The 20,849-nt window shown below is 46.2% G+C and overlaps 2 protein-coding genes across 2 annotated transcripts; both read left to right on the forward strand.

The window, feature by feature from the left end:
- Positions 1–2,824: 2,824 nt before the first annotated feature.
- On the forward strand, positions 2,825–8,433 carry LOC100821342. The gene is made up of 5 exons (XM_003558406.4): positions 2,825–3,111; positions 3,811–3,896; positions 3,997–4,927; positions 5,769–5,815; positions 8,082–8,433. Exons 2-4 carry the CDS (start codon positions 3,857–3,859, stop codon positions 5,770–5,772), a joined length of 975 nt encoding a protein of 324 aa, XP_003558454.1. The 5' UTR covers positions 2,825–3,111; positions 3,811–3,856; the 3' UTR covers positions 5,773–5,815; positions 8,082–8,433.
- A 1,216-nt stretch (positions 8,434–9,649) lies between these two features.
- Positions 9,650–11,370, forward strand: LOC106865708 (formin-like protein 5). Its single transcript, XM_014896335.1, has 2 exons — positions 9,650–10,112; positions 11,129–11,370. The coding sequence occupies exons 1-2, from the start codon at positions 9,650–9,652 to the stop codon at positions 11,368–11,370; spliced, it is 705 nt and encodes a 234-aa protein (XP_014751821.1).
- Positions 11,371–20,849: the final 9,479 nt, after the last annotated feature.

Here is a 20,849-nt window from a genome sequence, read left to right on the forward strand (position 1 = left end):
TCTACGCTTCTTTCCTTTTTGAGGGCAACGAACCGCTTCGCTTGATTCTATAAAACTTCTGAAAACACTTAGCATATGGTTAGTCCACATGTCATGTTGTCATTAGCACCAAAACTCATTAGGGATCGAAATGCCCTTTCGCCGAGGCCCATGGGCTTTCCGACCATCCAAAACCAAGTCGGAAGGATTTATTATTTTACATGACAGTATACTAGAACGTCACCGTGAGAACGTCATAATTAGACGAAATTCTTGTAGTGTTTTTTATGGGCCCGAAAATTGAGGAGGCCATCATTATGCCTTATTTACCGCGCAACGTGCGGTCATTTCTCCACTGGCACACGCCAACAGTGCGCCTATCTGTCAGGTTAGGCTGCACGCCGAGTCACAGAAGCTAACCAGAGCGACTCTTCGCCTTCGCAAGATACGCCATCCATGACGATTTTGACTCGAAGTCATGACTCGAATTTTCGAGCAGTCGATAAAAGTTGTTTACTCACGTAAACACTTCAATTCATGCCGGGTCATACAAGTCAGTTTCTTGACTGACCTCTATTCAACTCCATGCGGTCGAGGCTTCAGGAGCCTACTTACAGGTCGCATCTACTGTGTAAATATACCCAGAGCCATGTCCATGACATGAAGGTCGACTGACGACAGTCGAATATATCCAAGTCGCATCAACTGCGAGAAAATATTCGAAGCCACGTGCATTATGTGAAGATAAGACTCATGGATCTTTCCACAGAGCCAGGAGTCGCCCAACTGCGTTACTCTAGTAAAGCTTATATTCATGCTCATTGCATGAAGATAAGACCCATATATTTTTTATCGGGCATAGAATCACACCCGCTGCGTTATTCTAGTTGAACCACGCTCATTGTGTGAATATAAGACCTATTACTAGCCCTGGATATGCATCAACTGCATCTATCCAGTAAAGCATCAACTCATGGGTCGCTCCCTAATCCACGTTCATAGCGTGAAGATAAGACCCGTAGCCTTTCTACTGGGCCTGGAGTCACACCAGCTGCGCCATTCCAGTTCAATTCATGCTCATAGCATAAGCTAGCGCTCTTGACAAGCGAGTCAAGTACTTGAAACGTCAAAACTGGAGTTCGACTCTATAAGACCCCGCGGGCTAAGTCGAATTACGCCAGTTGCCAGGTTCGAGTCCGGGGACTCGAATACTGATGCAAGCTAATGTTGTTTTTGCCCTAGAGCAATTAACTGGACTCGACCCGTCGAGTATTCCAGGCACATTATGCGTTTATCCCTTTGACTATAAACAAGCTACCCTTAGCAAAGCAACGATTCGACGTGCTACCGAATCAACGACATCTTTGTCGTCTGCTGTTACAAACTGTAACTTGACTCGAGCAATTCTCGAGCCGACCACTTCTCATTCGAAGTACAAGCCTCGACTTGATGCACTCCCGAGTCGACGGCCTTACATTCAACATTATCAGCTGCAACTGGCTTGATACATGACGAACAAAGCTTTCGACTCTGAAAGTCACTACTCGAGTCTACGACTCAACTAGGCACTTGGGGGCTACTGATGTGGCTATGACTAACCACGTGCTCGACTCGAGGATACCCTCCATGGCCCAACTAGAGGCCCATGTAGAAGCCTACTATGACTTGAGGAGTCCATATGCCCAATCTTGCGGCTCAAGATAAGGAAGCTTAAACTTAGTATATCTCAATGATGTAATCGACTTGGACTCTACCCGAGACCTGGCCTCCTGCATATATAAAGGACCAGGAGGGGGAGCCAAGATCATCCAATCTCGCATAGAAGCCGCCTAGACGCACTTGCCAGATCCAATCTGAGCTTTCGCCTCGACGGCAACCTTGTAATCGACTCATCAATACAGATCAGACAAGCATGACGTAGGGTTATTACCTCATCAAGAGCCTGAACCTGAGTAAATCTTCGACTCCCCTTGCTTGTAAATCGACGAGTTCGCCAACACACACACGTAGCTTTCCTGAACACAAGTCTAATAATATGGACATTGTCGAAGTAAACCATTCGCCAGGCAGCAGCTGGCCGGGGCCTAACGGGCTTGGGGGGCTTTTTATTTGAAATGAGGCCCTCATGTACTTTGTTTTCAAACTTAGGCCCCTTTGAGTGCAAATGCTGGCTATAAATAGTGCTTCGAACATCAGTTTATTCACATCCAAACCCATTCCTGTCCCTTCTCAAACATGGTCAGCTCTCCTACTACTGGCAATTTGATGACTTGCAAGAAAATCTCATCGGTGTGGGAGCACTTTGATATCGTCACAGTGACGGAGTCGGATGGGAAGGTCGTGACCAAGGTCAAGTGCAAGTTGCCAGGGTGTGTCGCCATGCTCCCAAAGCACGCCGCCGAAGGAAATGGCCACATCAACAGGCACCTTGGCAAGCACGAAGATGACCCAAAACTGATCATTTTTAATTTCCTTTTTATTTCATGGGCGCTGCACTCTTTTTCGGTTTTTTAACGAGATAGCTAATAAAGCTCAACATTTACCCCATATGACACTTCGCCTCATTTGGACATTTTCTATATATTTTTCTGAATTTTTACATATTTTTCTGATTTTTTAAAGCCATTGTAGATAAATGGGCTTCAGCCCCAGACTTTTTTTAGGCCCATCGGGCTTACCGGGCCGTGCCGGCCGCGCCTGGAGCCGCGCCTGGGCGGAGCGATTTCCTTAAGTGGCCGGTCCGGCCCCTCTAATACCGGGCTTCGCCGGGCCGTGCCCGGGCCTGGCCGGATTAACACGAGCCGGGCTGGGCCGGCCCGATGGCCATCTATAGTGGGAGTCGTGCGTGCTCCAGCCGTCCAGCGCCAAAAGGAAACCCAATCGGCGAGAGCGCCGAAACCCTAAGCTACCTCCGCCGACTACCGACGGCCGACGCGCACCTGCGAGATCCATCCGCCATTGCGGGCGCACGAGTCGCCTCTCCTTCCTGACGAGCGGCGCGAGCAGCAACGCACGAGTCGCCCCTCCTCCCGACGAGCGGCGCGAGCAGCGGCGCACGAGCCGCCCCTCCTTACGTGCGGCGCGAAAAGCAGCGCGTCATCAGGCACTCCGTTTCCTCCCCCATCTCCTGGGGTAAGCACACATAGCCCTCATCTTGTAGTCGTAGTCATGTTTACGGCTTTTGTGCATGAACTTTTGAATGTTTGAACACTGCGCAAGTAGCGTTAGCACCATCCGCGTTGCGATGCAGTAGGGAAATAATTAGCAGTAACTGATGCAGTGGCGGGGCTTGGGCCAGCAACTAGGAGGGGCGACAATGAAAGATGGGGATCTAAAGATGTACTTGCACGATTATCTCAGTTGCAGTAGCAATAGGGGTTTCCAGTGTGCAATTTGTATCAGACTCTAGCTTGTTCTCTATTAGTCCAATTCTCACTTTAACTAAGCACCGATTTGTTTGTCCGATTCATTTTCAAGGCCATTCTTTGCTTCAGTGGACATCTTCTGTAGACGTAGTCTAATTTTTTACGGCTTTTGTGCTTGAACTTCTGAATGTTTGAGCACTGTGCTCTAAGAATGTTAGCAGCATCCGCGTTGCAATGCAGTAGGGAAATAATTAGCAGTAAACGATGCAGTGGCAGGGCTTGGGCCAGCAACTAGGAGGGCCGACACTGAAAGATGCATAAATTTGGGGACCTAAAGATGTACTTGCATGATTATCTCAGTTGCAGTAGCAATAGTGGTTTCCAATGTGCAATTTGTATCAGACTTTATAGCTTGTTTTTTATTAGTCAATTGTCACTTTAACTAAGCACTACTTTGTTTGCCCAGTTCATTTTCAAGGCTAATATTTGCTTCACCGGACACCTTGCGCGGGATGTCTAGTTTTGCGGCACTTGGTGACCACCACACAAATGGTAATTGTACTCAATAGGTTCATAATCGGTGAATTTCACATCTTATCTTTATGCAGGACCTTCTCATAGTTCATTTGTCGTTTTATACCTGTCTATGCAGCTCAACGGGAGTACAGCTATCGCAGATACATTGATGATGATATGGAAGTTGATGTTGAGGATGACTGTTTATCGTTTGAGCAGTTCAGGGTGATGGAACCACGGACAGTTGTACCACCATTTACATGTGAAGATTATGCTTTTAACTACCCGATTGTAGGAGCCATTGGAGGTTACGATTACAAGTGCCCCCTCACCCCTGACCCCACAAAGAAGTTCATTTTGTCAATCATATTGGGCGCTGAGAGAGTAATGGGTCGTGGAAAATGCTATGCACCATTTACGAGCGAGAATATTGTGGTGACTCATGAACGACAAGCATTATTCAAGCATCTTCGAATGGTTGGATTATCTGATGCAGCCAAAACAGCAGTGTACAAGAGCATTGCTACGGTCATCACGGAACTTTTTACGGACTATGATATCCCTGGAGATATCCAGCACCTTATCAATTTGCTGAAGAGTGGAAAGAAGCAAGTGCTTTACAAAATACATCCTTCCATAGTGCCCCACTCTGATAGGGGATGGGTGTTCCTTAAATCTTACGAGTATGTCATGCATAGGGCAGATGCTGCTTCAAAGGATTTGATTCTTCTTGCCTTGCCGTACCATGACACCTGGCGAACAAAGGTCAATCTGAATCATGTTCTGACAGAGACATATGAGTACAGCGACGGGGCCTATGATGTAAACCCTTCTGTTGGAGATCAAACTGCCTGGACTGAAAATGCAAAGAAGATTCAGTCAGCTGAGAAATTCATGGAGTTTCTTCGTAATGGCACCTCTCACAGGTTGCAGAGATCTAGCAAACTTAGTGCTGATCAATATGAAACGCTTCTGTTGGTCCTCTTTCACATGCTCCTTCCAAAGCTGCTAGAGGCCATGCTTGATCATCTAGGTGCTGATGGCCTTGAGAAGGCAGGGCTGCTTAGGTATGCTGTCCTGGACCATGTTTGTATGTTCTTTGTTTTCAGTATGTGGATCTAGTTATTTTGTTCTCTTTCTAATATATTTTGTTCACAAGGAACATCCAAATCTTGCTGTATTGTATTAGTGAGTATATGCTTGATCATTCTTTTGTTATGGTGCCTTTTCCACTTGCACCTCTATTATTCTGCTGGTTCCAATAGAAGCAGGGATGCGGGAGGGAAAAGCAGAGCAACGCATCTTCTCGCGTAAACTGTGTAGGTCGGAAAGAGAGGAAGGGGTGGAGGGATGGGTGATGTTTGGGGGTGGGAGGGAGTTCATGGGCTACACTTTGAATCATCCTCTTTCCTTTCTTTTTTCAGTTTGTGCTATGAGGCTGGGATTTCCTGCAGCTTTTTTTAGCTTAGGTTGTGTGGTAGGTGATTTAATTTGCTAGTGGTTGTGAGTTAGTTTGCGGTCAGACTAAGTTACTGTTATTTAATCTGCTTTCATACCAAATTAGGTTCTCCATATGAAGTCGCCTCACCGTATTCCATGAACAATGTAAAATTATGAAGGGGGTGGGTTGCCACAAAACACATTTAAAACCTTGGTATTGTGGTACTGGGACAATTCTTTTAGACGCTGTTATTTACAGTTTGATTTCTAGCACAAAAGCATACACCAGTATGATCGCATGCAATTGGTAACCTGGTAACTTATGACTGACTTTTAGGGTATCACTGTTGTGCTTAAGTTTCATTACCACTGTTTCAGAAAGTTGCTGAATATTTGCTTCTGTACATGCATTTTGTCCTCAGGCCATAGGATTATAAGTATATATCATTGTTTGCTAAATTTCTGCAGGTAAACAAGTAACCCTTTTGCTAGAGCACCATTTGATGTTTAAGCAGGTGATTTCTCTTATCTTGACAGTAACAACTTTTGTTCTTTTACACCATATAGCACAAGTCCATGAGTAGTAAGCGTTCTTATATATATACTCCCTCCGATCCATAAAAAGTGTCGCCCACTTAGTACAAAATTTGTACTAACTTAGTACAAAATGGGAGACACTTTTTATGGATCGGAGGGAGTATATATAATAGAAGATGGGATTGCAACACTGAAGTACCTGTCTTGATGAGGTTCTGCTACAAATAGGATCACAGTCCATGACCTACAATGTTGTGTTCATGCAAATAGTTACAGCTGTTACACCTGTACTAAACTTTGCCAGCAGTTTTCTGAACATTCTGGGTGCTGGAAATCAGCTCAGGTCCAAGAAGATGTACCGACTATACTGGAAAAGTTAATTCTTCCTCTGAGGAAGTTAATTAACTGCACACAAAAACCCGAAGGAAAATCATCAAATGCTATTTCAAATTTTCACTGGCTCCCCCCTAATTTTGGTGCTCTCCTTGAGATGGTTAGGTTAGTAGGCAGCCATAGGGTGGTGGGACCATATGCACTGTGCTTGACCTGTTTACTGCTGGTGCTCCGCCTCTGATGCTCCTCGCCTGATGGAGCCACCTAAGCTATCCATTTCCTTTACGAAGCCTTGTGGCCCTACTGCGTCAGATGCTAATCATGGGCCTGCCACCTCCCTTCTTCTATGCTTCTTATACGCCATCGCTTGAGATTCTGGTTGATTGCTTAGCTGGCAATGCATGAACCATGTTCTCAATCTGTACTAAGAGATTTGTTTTTTCGTGTCTTTGTATGAAACACAATCAGTAGCAGCAGTAGTTTGTAGCAACCTGTGGATGATGGAATTCTTGTTGCAAATCATGTAAGCGTCTGTTCACGTACCAATCGGATCCAAATCATGTTCGGTGCGGCAAAGGCATGTCCGATGGCACTTTTGCTCATGCAACTCCAGCAAAAGCCTATATGTTAATCATGTTTTAAACCAGGCCAATTATGATTCTCTGAGGGATAGCAGATACTTAAAGGCCTCTTTCTTGTTATGAGTCAGGGTGGACGCCGAGCCGACTCGGCTCGGTCCAGCTCATCACGAGCTCCTCTGGCGAGCCAAGCCTGGCTCGGCCCGAAATTCCGACGAGCTCATTTGGCCGGCTCGGCTCGATCCGGCACAAAGCTCGGGCTGGCTCGACGAGCTAACGAGCTGGGCGCTGTACGCCGCCGCCGCCACAGTCGCCCCCTGATGACATGCAGGACAGATCTGAGGACGATTTGGACAGCAGCGTCGGGGTAGGACTTGCCATGCTCACCGGGTTTGCGCTGGCGAGGAGCTGCAACGAGCGGCGGCCTGCCAGCGACTAGCAGTTGCCATGGCGCGGAGCAGCAGCGAGGCTGGCGGCGGCGTGGGACTCGGGAAAGAAAAGAATTGGGAAGACAGAAGGATAGGGAGATGACCTAACTCACGTCGGGTGAACTGGACCGAGGGAGATACTCCCTCCGTCCCATATTAAGTGTCGAAATATTACATGTATCTAGATGCTTTTTAGGTATGATACATTCATATTTGGATAAGTTTGAGACACTTAATATGGGACGGAGGAAGTACGTGCGTTCCAGGCTTTGGGCCGTGCGATTTATGACTTGGGCCGTAGATTTGTGCATTGCTGGGCTGCTACAGTGCATGGGAGCCAGCGGCTCGGCCTGAAGGCCAGACGAGCCGTTTTTCAGAACTCGGCTCGGGCTGAAACAGGAGCAGGCTCGGTCCAGCTCGCCGAGCCCAGCTCAATTGTCCACCCTGAGTTATGAGGGATCGGGCTGTAGCATTTTCAACTTACTAAATGCTGCTTCAAATTACAGTATTTCTTGTTTGCGCTAACCATCTACTATTTGTGCTACTTACACCAACCATAGCTGTTAATATATGGCCAGTGTTAATGACTGGTAGTGCTTGTATGTACACACTACCAGTGGATCCTTCTTTGATCTAAATATCTGATGACTGAACCTTTCATGTTCAGTCCAAAAAAAAAATGAACCTTTCATGCAGTTTAGAAAGCCTGAATATTTTGCATCCTTTTGTGACCAGAAAACAAACATAAGTGCTCATCATTTCAGTCATAAATGGGACAAAGCACAGATATCGCAACTAGCATATGTTTCAGCAAAAGAAGTACTTTTTACTTATCTCTCTGCTGTAATTGAGCATGTTTCCCCCCTATTGAAACATAAATGCCTCTAAATTTCAACCATGTGCAGGTTTGTTGATGTCTAGAATGGAGATGAAAGGAGTGCTTGGGTAGTAACTTGAATGCCCCTGAATCAGGGTCTGGCGATAAAAGAGCCCTGTTTCCAAACAGATTTGTCTAGTGATTAACTTGTTAATGACTACCATTCATCAGCGCTGAACTTGTTATGTCATTTCTTAGACTTTCTAACCTCATTAGGATTTGATCCATCAGTAGTTCTTGTTATGTCTCCGAGAAACATAGAAGTAATGTTCACGTACTAGCCGTTCTGTTGTTCTGCGCTTTACATTTTGTAGTTTGTATTTCAGTACTGCTTGTACTTCTGCTGCTGTTAGTTTATTAACCATTAACATGTTCTTGTATTCGGCGAGTGTCTTTCTGTCAGGCCCTGGATGTAATCTACAGAGTAGGAACAGACAAATCACAGAAAATTTGGGGAGGAATCAAGCTCAGCTAGGGTTTATGAGAGAGACTGATAGTGAATTGGCTACAGCTCAGCTGTTTTATAGGGGAGCGATGATTAGACATTAAATTCCGTAAAATCCTAATGTATTTACGGGGATTCATGGAGATTGGAAGGGATTATTCTAAATCCTGTAAAATCCCCGTAGTTCGTTTACTAAGCCGGGTTTGGACGGGATAATTCCTAGATATCTTCACAAATCCCCATCCATCCTAGTGTATTTTTTACTAGATTAAAAACTCTACACCATACTAGTGTATTTTTGGGGAAGAGTATTCGAGGGAATTGGGTGAACACCAAATCCCCTCCCATCCCCTTCGGCACAAGTGTAATTTTTAGTCACTAGTGTGTTATTTAAGGGGTGTGCGTGTTCACCCAAAAATCCAAAACACTAGTGTTTTAATTTAGTAAAAAATGAAGTGTTTTGTGAGGGAAAACTAGGGATAATCTCCTCTAAACCTTTCCTACCAAACAACCATTTGGGTTTTTAGTGTTTTTCAATTTGAAGAGTATAATACACAAAAAACACTCAAAAACCTCCAAACAAGGCCTAGGGATAAAAATACTAGAGGAATAAACAAGGCCTAAGAACATCTCTAGCAGTCCCCATCTAGGCGCTTAGTGTGAGATTTTTTTTAACAAGAAATAGATGTTGACAATAATATATGTTCAGTTAGTTTAATTATTAGTTAATTAAATAGACAGTTATTCCGTGTCCTAAGTTCTGGAAAACTTGGGACGCGAAGACAAATATTTGGGACATCAATGCATGTATTGGTGTTTCTTCAACCTGTATAAATATCATCATCAATCAATGAAATCAATACACAGATTTATTCTCATTTCATTTCACAACACGTTATCAGCCACGTTTGCTCTACGATCAAAAGGTCAGAATTATGGCAATCAAAGATGTGCCCCTCTATCTCTTACGCCGCCGGTGGGCCCCACCCCGTCATTGGGCGTCCAGACGCTGGGCGCACGAGGGTGCGCGCCGCCCGCGCTTCGCCCGCGACACCGCGCCCTTGGCTCCCGCCGTGCCGGCCTTTGTACCAATGGCTGCCACGTTCATGGAGGCCGCCGCGCCCGCCCCTGCAACCGCGGCCGCCGGCCCCATGGCCCCCGCGTCGCCGGGCTCCGCACCATCACCTCCCGCGCCGCCGGCCCCCGCGCTGCCAGACTCCGCGCCGCCGGCCTCCCCGGAATATATGCCCTCAATGGAGTGGCTAATGGCCGGACCGGCGCCGCCCATGCTTGGGGAAGAGGACGATTTCGTCCTCGCCCTCGCACCGCCTCCACCGTCGCTATTCTGCCCAATTCATGGGCATGGTCCATGCCCGACACGGGATGGCACGGCGCCGCCGCCTCCGTCTCCGACCCCGCCTGCAACTCCACCACGCATCGACTTCAACTCAAACCAAACCGGCGGTGGCACCTCCGAGGCGGACCGGAACGACGACAGTGGACTTGAAGTTATCAACCCGAAGGCGCGCCCACGGCTCCTCCGCTGTTTTGCGGCCGCCATGGCGGCTCACCGCGCCGGACCGGGCGGCGGCGGGTGGAACCCCGCCACCCTCGGTTTCTCCTCATCCGACGAGGGGGGGGGGGGGGGGGGGGGCTTCCTCCCTCTAGATGCGCCGTGAGGGAGGCGACCAGGCCGCTGCAGAGGAGTGGGGCGGGAGACCGGCGGCGGACGGCGGCGGGATTTGGGAGAGGCAGCGGCGGCGGCGTCGGGACGGGGTGAACCTCTAACTGCTCGCGCCCGAGCTCCCCTTAACCGCACGCAGCCGTTCGCCCTAGCCCGACCTGGGCCGGCCCAGGCCCATCATGCCCGAAGCCCCCCCTCTGCGCGCCCCCTTCTCCACTGTATAGGCCATTTTGCAGAAAAGTCCAAAAGTTTCGGCTATTTGCGATTTCGTCCTTGTATCTATCTAAATAGTTGTATTTTACATCCCTGCACTTATGTTTATTTAGATTCCAGTGATTTTTAGGATATATTCCTGCGCTGGACGCTTGCAGGCGCCAAACTACCCTCCTATTCTCACGTTGCAAGCCAAATATTCAGTAAGCGCTCGACGATCAGTTAGGCCGCGATGCTACATATTTAAGCTGGGATTGCACCCAACAACCATATTTTGGCTGGGATTTTTTTCCTGGCACCGGGTATAAGGGCGTGTACAATGGGGTATGTCAGCCTTTTCTTAGCGATGCCACATACGATAAAATCTGATGTAGAAGAGAGAGAAATGAATAAAATATACAAGCATTCTCTTAATTAAGAGATGATCTCTTCAAAAAATAATAAAACAAAGATAAGGCAAATCTTTCATTGTAGTAGATTTTACATTTTTTTTAGCATTTATTTAGTTAATTTTATTCATCTAAACATTAATTCTAAGATATAACACTATGAGATAACCCATTGTACAACATGTTTTATTGTCTTTTCTAAATTACGTGGAACACCTAAGATAAGGCAGTCTTATCAATCATTATACATGCCCTAAGCGCCCGCGCAGTACATGGCCTTAAAAGTCCCCTTAAAATAACAACCTTTAAAACACAGATAAGGGTCGCAAAAACATGTTTTGAAGGCACCGCGGCGAGGACGACCCAGAGGAATTTCCGAGTCAGCGCGCCGCCGAGCGCGCCAGCCGGAAAGAGGCGGAGCAGCGTCGCCTGCTCGGCTACACCTCCTCCTCCGAAGAAGTCCAGGCAGGACTTCGAGGCGGCGAAGCAGGAGCCGCGAGTCACTGTCCTCGACGACAACCCCGCTTACAGCGGCTTCACCTTCGACTCCAACAGCAGCAACGACGCCTCCTGGATCGATGCCTAGACGACTAGGGTTTTCCTTTTTTTTAAATCTTATAAATTATCTTAATTTCCAATGAAATGTCGCATGATTTGAAGAATTTTAGCCTACATGAATAAGATTTAGTCGAAATAAAAAATTTAGTATTGGAGCCGCGGCTGGACGCCTTGTCCCCAAAATATTCTTTACGCTGGCGCCCCCATACGGCCCACAACACCGACAGACCGAACGCTCTTAACATAATAGCTTTTGAAACGCAGATAAGAGTCGCCACGTGGGCTGCGGCCGAACCCATAAAATAGCCCCTCAAACACGTAGGGCCCACCTTAGCTCACCATTTTCTTTTTTTTCCTGTCACGTCGTCTTCTTCCTCCAGCCAGCTTGCTGCCGCGCCCGACCCCCTCGCCGCCCGCACACCCCGCAACCGCCCGCCCGCGCCACGTCCGAGAGGCCAATGCCCGGACCTCGGCGAGGGCAGGTCCGCGGGGAATCGACCTGGGCCGGGCTCGATGGCCTCGTGATCGCCCTTGCGCCGCCCGCCCGCCCCACAAAGCCCCGCCAGCGCCACGCCCGCAGTCGCCTGGCTCCGCAGCTCCCGTCGTCGAGGCCGTCTCGGGCTCCGGCGACCATCGTCGACGCGTTGGATTTAGACCGGCAGGAATCGGGGTAGCTCGCCGGAAATTGACGAGTATTTGGCCAAAATAGAAGCGCGGTGGCGGAATTTCGCCGGATTCCGGCGAGTACGGTGTCGTTCCGATGGCGGGTGATGTCAGCGATCCTTCTACTGGAGCTGTACTGGTGGGCTCGAACATGGGCTGTGACCCCGGGCTTGGGCCTGCTCATATCATAAGAGCCAGCCACTACGGGTATAAATACAAGGGACACAACTACGAAGAGGTTGGCTTGGATCGGACTGGACGTCGGCTTCGGCCGAGGCTTGGCTGGGCGTGTGTTCCTTCTTCTTTCTCGTGTTCCTCCTCCTCCTCTATGAACTTCTGTAATTCCTATATTCCAGTGAGTCTCGAGTTGTAATATGAACCTGATTTAGCAATTCATCTAGTGGGTTGCTCACATCTGATATCAGAGTCATAGATCCTCCCATCTCCCAAAATTTCCCCACCTAATTTTCCTCCGCCCACCACCTGTTCGACAAAATGCCAACACATAAACACTCATGTTGTCAAGGTCTTCTTCATGTCAGGATGAGCCAAGTGAACCATACCTTTGAGAGGCTTCGTCAATTGTTTCGTCAAGATGGCGATGGAGAAGTGCTTGGCTTGTTCGAGCGCATGGTTGACGGGATGTATGGCGTGGAGGCCTACGTCCAATTCTGTTCTAGGTGGGCGGCGGCCCGAGCTCGTGATGCTTTGGACGGCCATGCTCTCTATGATGGGTGCTGCGTCCTCACCGTCGACCACGTTCCTCCGATCTACACCACCATCACGACACCAGACGACGACGGGTTGGCGCGAGAGTATTTCTACGACGACACACCGTACGATGAGTGGGCTGCCGCTCTGGCACTGGCCGAGCGCCAGTACACAGCGCCCGCCTCCAGCAACGCGCTCGCGATCGACCCCAAGCTCTCCTGCACCTCCGAGTCAACTTCCTTCCACCCCAGCTCTCCCTTGCTTCCACACGCCCCTGCAGCAGTGCCCCTGGACTCGGCACCCGTTCCCGTATGTACTGCATCAACCACGGCACCGACGGCTACCCCTCAGGCTGCATCCACGAGGACAACCATGGGTGAGCTCACCTTTGCCAGTTCGCCGCCCACCATGTGTTCGACAGTTTGCGAGGACATCGACATTGTAGGTGAATTGAGCGTCGAAGCTGACACCGATCAGGTCGTGGCGGCCCTACTGACTGTTCCAGTACTGGTGAGGGCTTCGCCAACACCAATGATGCCACCATTCTTTGTCCATGAGTCTGAACCGCCGACGCCCACCAGGTGCCCGACGGAAAGCTTCAACGTCGATACACCTGTGGCGACGCCAGCTTCTGCATTGGGCACGTGTTCCTCGACCATCATGGCACGCGCCTATTCCCACTTCAGTCTTATGCCGCACACTGCTGCAGTTTTGGGGTGTGCTAATGTAGAAAAGGTCGACGTTCCCCAGTTGTTCGTCCTCATTGATAGCACCATGGTCACCAAGACACACAGCATAGGCAATCTGGTTGTGGACAAGAACTCTATGCAAATGGTCTTATGGCAGTGGCATCCGCCTGATCGAACGAAGTTGAGTGGCATGATCTCAGGTTTATTGTTGCCTCCCCATGTGTCTCAAATTCAGAGCAGGTTGTCCCATAAGGAGTCTACTTGTTGCCTTCAGGTTGGGAAATTACAGGAATTCATGATGGCATTATTTACCCTGATGCCATGGCCTTCTTTTGTGCTCTATTCCAATGGATCCACCTTCATGTTTCCATTGTCATCAACTCAAGCTCTTCCAGTTGACGGTTCTGAGCATTTTCCGTGGGTCATTGCTTGGTTTCCACGTGACTCTCTTTCTTGTTCAAGCATGGTTTCTGATCAGATTTGCAATGCCATAGTTGTGCCAATGTTCAGACATGAAAATTTTGTTCAATTGGTGTCCTACTTTGCTGCTAGCAGGTGTGTTCCTGTGAACAAGTACCTAACTATGAAGTGCAATGATGCAGTTGTTACTGTACAAGAAAAGGAGGAATGTCATGATGAATGCATTATTAAATTGGTTGCTATCTTAGATACAGAGCAGATGCAATGGCAGAATCCTTGACTCTTCAATCAGACTCTCTTTTTGGTGATTGATAGATTCTTGCAATCCGTGGTTTAACTCCTGCCTCTCGGGACATACTACTAAAGGTGATTCTGAGCTTATGCAATGGAAGATTGCATGGTTATTCAGTCTTCCGCTATTGGCAAATTGGTTTCAGCTTTCTCATGCTGCTTGTCTTGGTATGCTTTCGATAACTGAATTCTACTCCATAGAACTGAACGTGTGGAATCATCCAATGTCTGTTGTCCAACCAAATTTTCTGAAGAATAGCAAAACTGAATCTTTCGATGTCAGTGTTGAGTCCCGAAGTGCTATACTCAGTTGTCTTGTGGCAGAATTTTTGGCGGGCTGGTACAAGCTACCTCACAATTCGTTCCTTACTGGGAGGTTCAGTGTCATACATGTTTTTCTCCACTGTTCCGTTTGTCCTGTTCAGTTTCAATGGGAAATTGCATGGTTTTTAGTTGGATCACCTTGTGGTTTTCAGATTTTGTAGGAAGTGGAAATTTCACAGCAGGCTGTGCTCTATTTGCATTTTTGGAGGACTTGATTTCAGGGCTTGTATTCCCTTTTTGTCAGACAACACTACAAGTACTAGCAGATGCTTTGAAATGGTATCCGGCTGGAATTTTTTTCACCATCTCTACCATCAGCCAAACCACCTGACACTGGCACTTGTGGTTTTCTCCTGGTTCATCATATTAGGCTTAATATTTTGCTTCTTGGAGTGCTAATAGTATGGCCACACTTCACAAGGGTTCGGCTAAGTGATATTCTTCTTGCTGGATGTGTTGATATGCTTCAGTGCACTGAGTTTGATTTCAAAGGAAGGAGCTCCAGAACTTATGCATTACCAAGTAGGGGCCAAACGAAGTTGAAGCATGGACATATTACTTGGCATGTTTTTGAACTTTTCCAATGGCAGATTGCTTGGTCACTTGTCTTGGAGTGTTCTGCTAGTTGCAACAAGTCGAGACAGCCATTATGTGCCATAGCATTGATATGTGAAGGTCCTCTAACAACAAGAAGCACAACTATACCCCATTGCTTCACTGATTTACAAGTACCTTGGGATCCCGGCAGATCGGCACGACTTCGGCTTGAGGACAAGCCGAAATTCAAGGGGGGAGGATTGTCAGCGATCCTTCTACTGGAGCTGTACTGGTGGGCTCGAAGATGGGCTGTGACCCTGGGCTTGGGCCTGCTCATATCACAAGAGGCAGCCACTATGGGTATAAATACAAGGGACACAACTACGAAGAGGTTGGCTTGGATCGGACTGGACGGCGGCTTCGGCCGAGGCTTGGCTGGGCGTGTGTTCCTTCTTCTTCTTTCTCGTGTTCCTCCACCTCCTCTATGAACTTCTGTAATTCCTATATTCCAATGAGTCTCGAGTTGTAATCTGAACCTGATTGAGCAATTCATCTGGTGGGTTGCTCACAGGTGAGCTGAAACTTCCCTCCCGCCAACCCGCTCCAGCGTATAAGGGCGTGTACAATGGGGTGACGTCAGCCTTCTCTTACCGATGTCACATAGGATAAAATCTGCTCTGTAAAAGAGAGAGAAATGAAAAAAATGCACAAGTCTTCTCTTAATTAAGAGATGATCTCTTCACAAGAATGCAAGGCAAAGATAAGTCAAATTTCTCATTGTACTAGATTTTGTCTTTTCTTAGCATTTATTTAGTTAATGTTTTCATCTAATTTTAAGATATAACACTAAGAGATAACCCATTGTACAATAGTTTTATTGTCTTTCTTATTGACGTGGCACATCTAAGATAAGGCAGTCTTATCAACCATTGTACATGCCCTAACGACATCTTGGTTCAGCGCCGCAACCGAAATTGCACATTCCACGCATTATTGGGTGGGCAGTTGCGGAAAACACCTAATCGACGATATTTTTACGAAAAACGTCCGGCCGACGTCTAATCTGTTGTGCAAAGATCCTAATCCTCGATAGGGCTCGGTAACTAGCTTTCTGATCGGTGGGACCCACTAGTCAGAGCCACGCTGGTCGGGCTGGCTTGGCACGCTACTCCACATCGTCATGGCCAAGGCCCGGAGCGAGCTCGGCCTGCTCGGCCACCACCACCTCCTCCTAAAACATCATCCAACACAATGTTGTTATACAGGTCATTCTTATGGTCAACATACCGTGAGAATATCTGAAACTTTGGAACAACAGATGCCATGGCTATAGTGTTAGAATCACTGTCAATAATGCGCAACCCCTCATCCAAGTTCTTTTTAGGAAGCAGCCAATGCACTTGACACTTTGAGTGAATATAACCTAACTGTTCTATGAAGTCCTTAATCCAGAGAGGTGACCACGTATCAACATGACATCCATCAAAGTAAGCAACTTGTCCATCCACATAGGTCTTGTTCTTCCCAAAGCCGCAAAAAAATCCACCGTGATTGATTCGCACGGAGAATAGATCACTAGTTGCTCCTACCAGTGAAATAAGAGAAATTTTGACACCAAATCAGTTCTTCGGATCATCCATTATGAAAAATCGAGCAAATCGAACGAATAGAGCACATTAGGGTTCGGAATTAGAGGGTTTTGGGGTCAATGTCATATCGTAAAGTGGTCCTCGCTCACCTGGGTGATGACACACAGACTCCATCTCGTCGGAGTGGACCGCCTAGTCCGCCGCCAACCAAACCTGCCGTCGTGCCCTTCCGCCGCCTCGCCGTCTGCCGGAGAGCAGTAGAGAGGGGAAAATAGAGGCAGGGAGGGCTTGTGGAAAGAACACAGATTCAATTTTTTTTGCAAGATTCTAATTCGAGGGGGTTATCTGACGTGTGGGCCCTGTCGACGTGGCGTTAGTCAAAGTGCCACGTCGGCCGGTCAGACGCAGCTAAACACCATTAGGACCTGCGGTGAACCACTTAACAAACATTTGGGAGTCAAACGCGCATTTTCAAACTTTTAGGACTAACTTGGCACCTTTGCGAAACTTTTAGGACTGCGGGTGCATTTTACTCGGTGGGAAATGTGCAAAGTAGTACTACCTCTGTCCCATATTAACTCACTCAAAATTATCCAAATATGTACTTCCTCCGTTTGGGTTTATAAGGCTCCTATTGAAAGTTGTGACACACTTTGACCAACAATTATTCAAATATAAAACTTATACCATTAGAAAGAGTTTTTCAATACGAATACAACAATATATCTTTTGTGCCGGAATAATCTCGTATTACCGATGCAATTTTTGGTCAAATTTTGGCATAAAATTCCGCGTGGGCCTTATAAACCCAAACGGAGGGAGTAATTGGTAAGGGTACCAACTACCAATAAAGCCAGTGAGATGTGCATGAACTGTTGATTTAAAATAATCTATCTGTTATTTTCATTTATACTTGAGAGCAAAGGGCTGTCATTTAATGAATACTGTGAGAATTCATTCTTAGTTTCAGGGTGTGGCACAGGCCTCCGGAGAGGCTGCGGCGTGGCTTGACGCCGTTGACACGAGGTACGGACTATTTTACTGATAGATTACACGAGTTCCTTCTCCTGATGCTGATTATTGTGGACTGCTAGGGTTTGCGTTTTGTTGTAAGAAGCCAGAGTTTTTTTTGGCAGCTTGTTAGATGTCAGAGTTGATCACGTAAGCATGATTCGGTCGCGCGGATGTGATTTTTGGGGTTATTTATCCGTACTGCTTCAGGGATTTGGTATATCTGCACTTCGTTGCCCTCTGATGGGTCACGTGATGCTACTTAAAGAGTTCATGCATCAAAGAGATTTCTTGGTTGATGCCATGTTTCAATGTGTCTGGCTTTTGCAGGTTGAGGGCATGCAGGTCCATGCTAATGAGCGTGGAGTTACACAAACTCGTGGTGGCCGGCATATATTTTGATAATCTTACCTGCTGGATGTAAGCACTTAATCATCAACTCCCTCTGCCTTATATAATTATCAGCAAGAAGACAACCAATAAGTGACAATAGAGGGGTCCTTGCGAGCCTGAAATTCGTATTGCTATTTCTTTCACCGATTGACACATAAGACCCAAGATGGTGATTACGTTGAACCTTTTGGATAAAAAAATTTGATGAAAAAGAAACTGAAGAATCTCTTTCATAGGATTCACGCACAGTATTATTAAAAAGGCCTTGGTTCTAATGAATGTTGTAGTTTGCTGTTCTCTTAATGCCTTCAAAGAAAAGTTAAATTCATCTTTCTATTGAATTATGTATAGCAATTAGTTTTTCATTTATGCCTTGATTGTATTTTTACATTTGTTTTTATTTTGGTGTTACTGTTCTGTTCCAATTGCAGATCTAGGTTCATCGTTTTGGAGAATGGTATTCGTACTTTCATCCACACATCTTCTCACCACAAGAATTGCAGCAGGGTGCTTCATACTGGCATTGGTTGCCGTTCTCTTTGTTGCTAAAAATGCAAGTTTGCTAGTTTATTTTTGCAACTTATGATTTCCATCTTTTGTCTTTCCTACTTGTTTCACTCAATAACCATGATGATTTGCTAATGTATTATCATCTCTTGCTTGAATTATGCAGTGGTTTCTGCACTGGCTATGCATAGGTATGCATGCATAAATACGAGTCCATCTTCATTTACAACTTTACAACATTCTACTTAGAATATAACTTTACAGGTTTCATCGTATCCATTGGTGTTGTTTGGGTCATACAAGAATTTATAACTTTCCATGTTCTGACGTTTGTGATTCTATTCATAGCTGGGAGCATAGACCCCCTATGATTATATTGTTCTCATTTATCTTGCACACTGGGTCTCGGTGACACAAATTTTATGGTTGCAAATATAGTTCTTATGTTCGTTTGTATGGTACAGGTGTAACGAATAGCTTATTCTCAGTTTATGGTAAGGAATGAAAAAATTTCCTTGTAGTTTCATGTTAGAATAATCTGTGAGTTGCCTAATTCTAAGTCAAATGTCGTTGAATTATCTAGCTACTTATGGTGACACTATCCCGAAGAGTTAATTCAAGTGACACTGATGAGAAGTGTGTTGAAATCTGTCCTTGCCCTTGCAATGATGTTGGATGGGACATCATATGTTATGATCTGCGATTTCAGCCTTTTCCTTCTTTCATGATATTCTATGAAGGTAGTCCTGGCACTAAAAGCGTTAATTTCATCACACAATTGCTATTCTTTGTTTCAGGGCTTCATCTCATTTAACTTTCTCTGTCCGTCGATATATCATGGACTGGTTATATTGTCTTAGGTGATTCTTACAGTTTCTATTGCAATCTTCTATATTCTTGTCTTGAAATGCCCATTTCGCCTGTAGTAGCAAACGAGATTACAAGAGCATCAGCTCTGCTGTTTCGAAAACAAAACTGAATGTAGCATAACATCACAGTACGCATGTGGCCTACTGTGGTTCTTCAGCTAGATGATTAAAGGGAAAATATTTATTAGAAAAATAGGAGAAAAGGTTATATTGTCATTAATGTTCCACATAGTGTTTTTTCCATCTTAATCTCAATGCAGCGGCTAGCTTTTGAGAATTAATATATGCAGTTCAGTCTTGCATATCCAAAATTGCCTAGCCTTCAATATGAAATTTATTTATGTGTCACTTCACACAATATATTATTGCTCAATTACAGAAAACATTGTGTGTATTCTTCTGAATTTTTCTCTCTTATTAAACATGCCTGACTAACTATTGAATTGTTGAAGTAAAGTAAACGTATGCTCGAGTGTTAACTTGTTTCCGCCTGGTTCGAAGATTCAATCAACAGAAAAGGACATATAGTTACCTATCTTGTTTCTTGTTTGAATATTTTAGCAGTTCTACTTGAATTTATCCATTGATAATTGTCCAGGGTTGCCCCCGCCGCCGCGCCCGCGGCGTGGATAGCTCGACCCCGACGCCCTCGGACTTGAGGTCCCCATCCACGGCGCGCTTCCACGAGCCAGAGAAAAGGGCCGGTCGGCAGCAAGGTTGCAAGACTCCTCCTTTCATGTCCTCGATCGTTTCTGGAGATGATCTCATTCCTTGCTGCAATTTTCAGTGACAGATGTCCTCGATCGTTTCTGGAGATGATCTCATTCCTTGCTGCAATTTTCAGTGACAGAACATTTCAGGAGCGCGGTCGGTTACAAGCACTTCCTAGCATGTTTTTCTTGAGTTAGGGCACCATCTTGAAATATTTATGTTTGGCATTGTAGTCGAAGATTATGCTGCGCTGGTTCACTTTAATTGTTTTGCATCCGTTGATTATTTTGTGGCTGGCATTTTCTTCTTGTCTTCTGTTCATATAACAAACGAAAATCGGAATTTTGTGTTCAGATCTTTAACCATGTGCAAACATTAGTTAAGAAGTGTACAAATGACACATGATCAGCGCTCCGTGAATATGACCCGTGAAAGGCATCGATACCAAGTTAAGAATACTTCTTACTTCCCTTTGCTTAGAGATTAGTTTATGTTTCTTCTTTCTTACGACGTAGAGATTTTGGTTCTTATTACGAGGTAAAGCAAAGCCAAACAGTAGAATTACGGTGCGATGACTACTACCATTCTGTTTCATGCACTCAACATGACATGAATGTTCCTGTTGGCTGACAAACATTCTTATTTCCGCTTCTGAATGGGCAGAAATCAAGGTTTGTTCCAGGGAGGCGTGCCACAACAATCCCTAGTGTGCTTAATAGGCACCAGCTGATCGGAAAATAGCTTTGGAGGAGCTTACTTGCCGAGCCTAGCACGCAATGTTTGCAGGCAGTA

The sequence above is a fragment of the Brachypodium distachyon genome, chromosome 1 (assembly GCF_000005505.3).
Source record: "Brachypodium distachyon strain Bd21 chromosome 1, Brachypodium_distachyon_v3.0, whole genome shotgun sequence".
In the NCBI taxonomy this organism is placed as follows: domain Eukaryota; kingdom Viridiplantae; phylum Streptophyta; class Magnoliopsida; order Poales; family Poaceae; genus Brachypodium; species Brachypodium distachyon.

Coding starts and splice junctions, on each gene's coding strand:
- LOC100821342 (XM_003558406.4), top strand. CDS start 3,857: ATGTCTAGTTTTGCGGCACTTGGTGACCACCACACAAATG. Junction 3,897..3,996: donor TGGTGACCACCACACAAATG/GTAATTGTACTC, acceptor CTGTCTATGCAG/CTCAACGGGAGTACAGCTAT.
- LOC106865708 (XM_014896335.1), top strand. CDS start 9,650: ATGGCCCCCGCGTCGCCGGGCTCCGCACCATCACCTCCCGCGCCGCCG. Junction 10,113..11,128: donor GTGGAACCCCGCCACCCTCG/GTTTCTCCTCAT, acceptor CATGTTTTGAAG/GCACCGCGGCGAGGACGACC.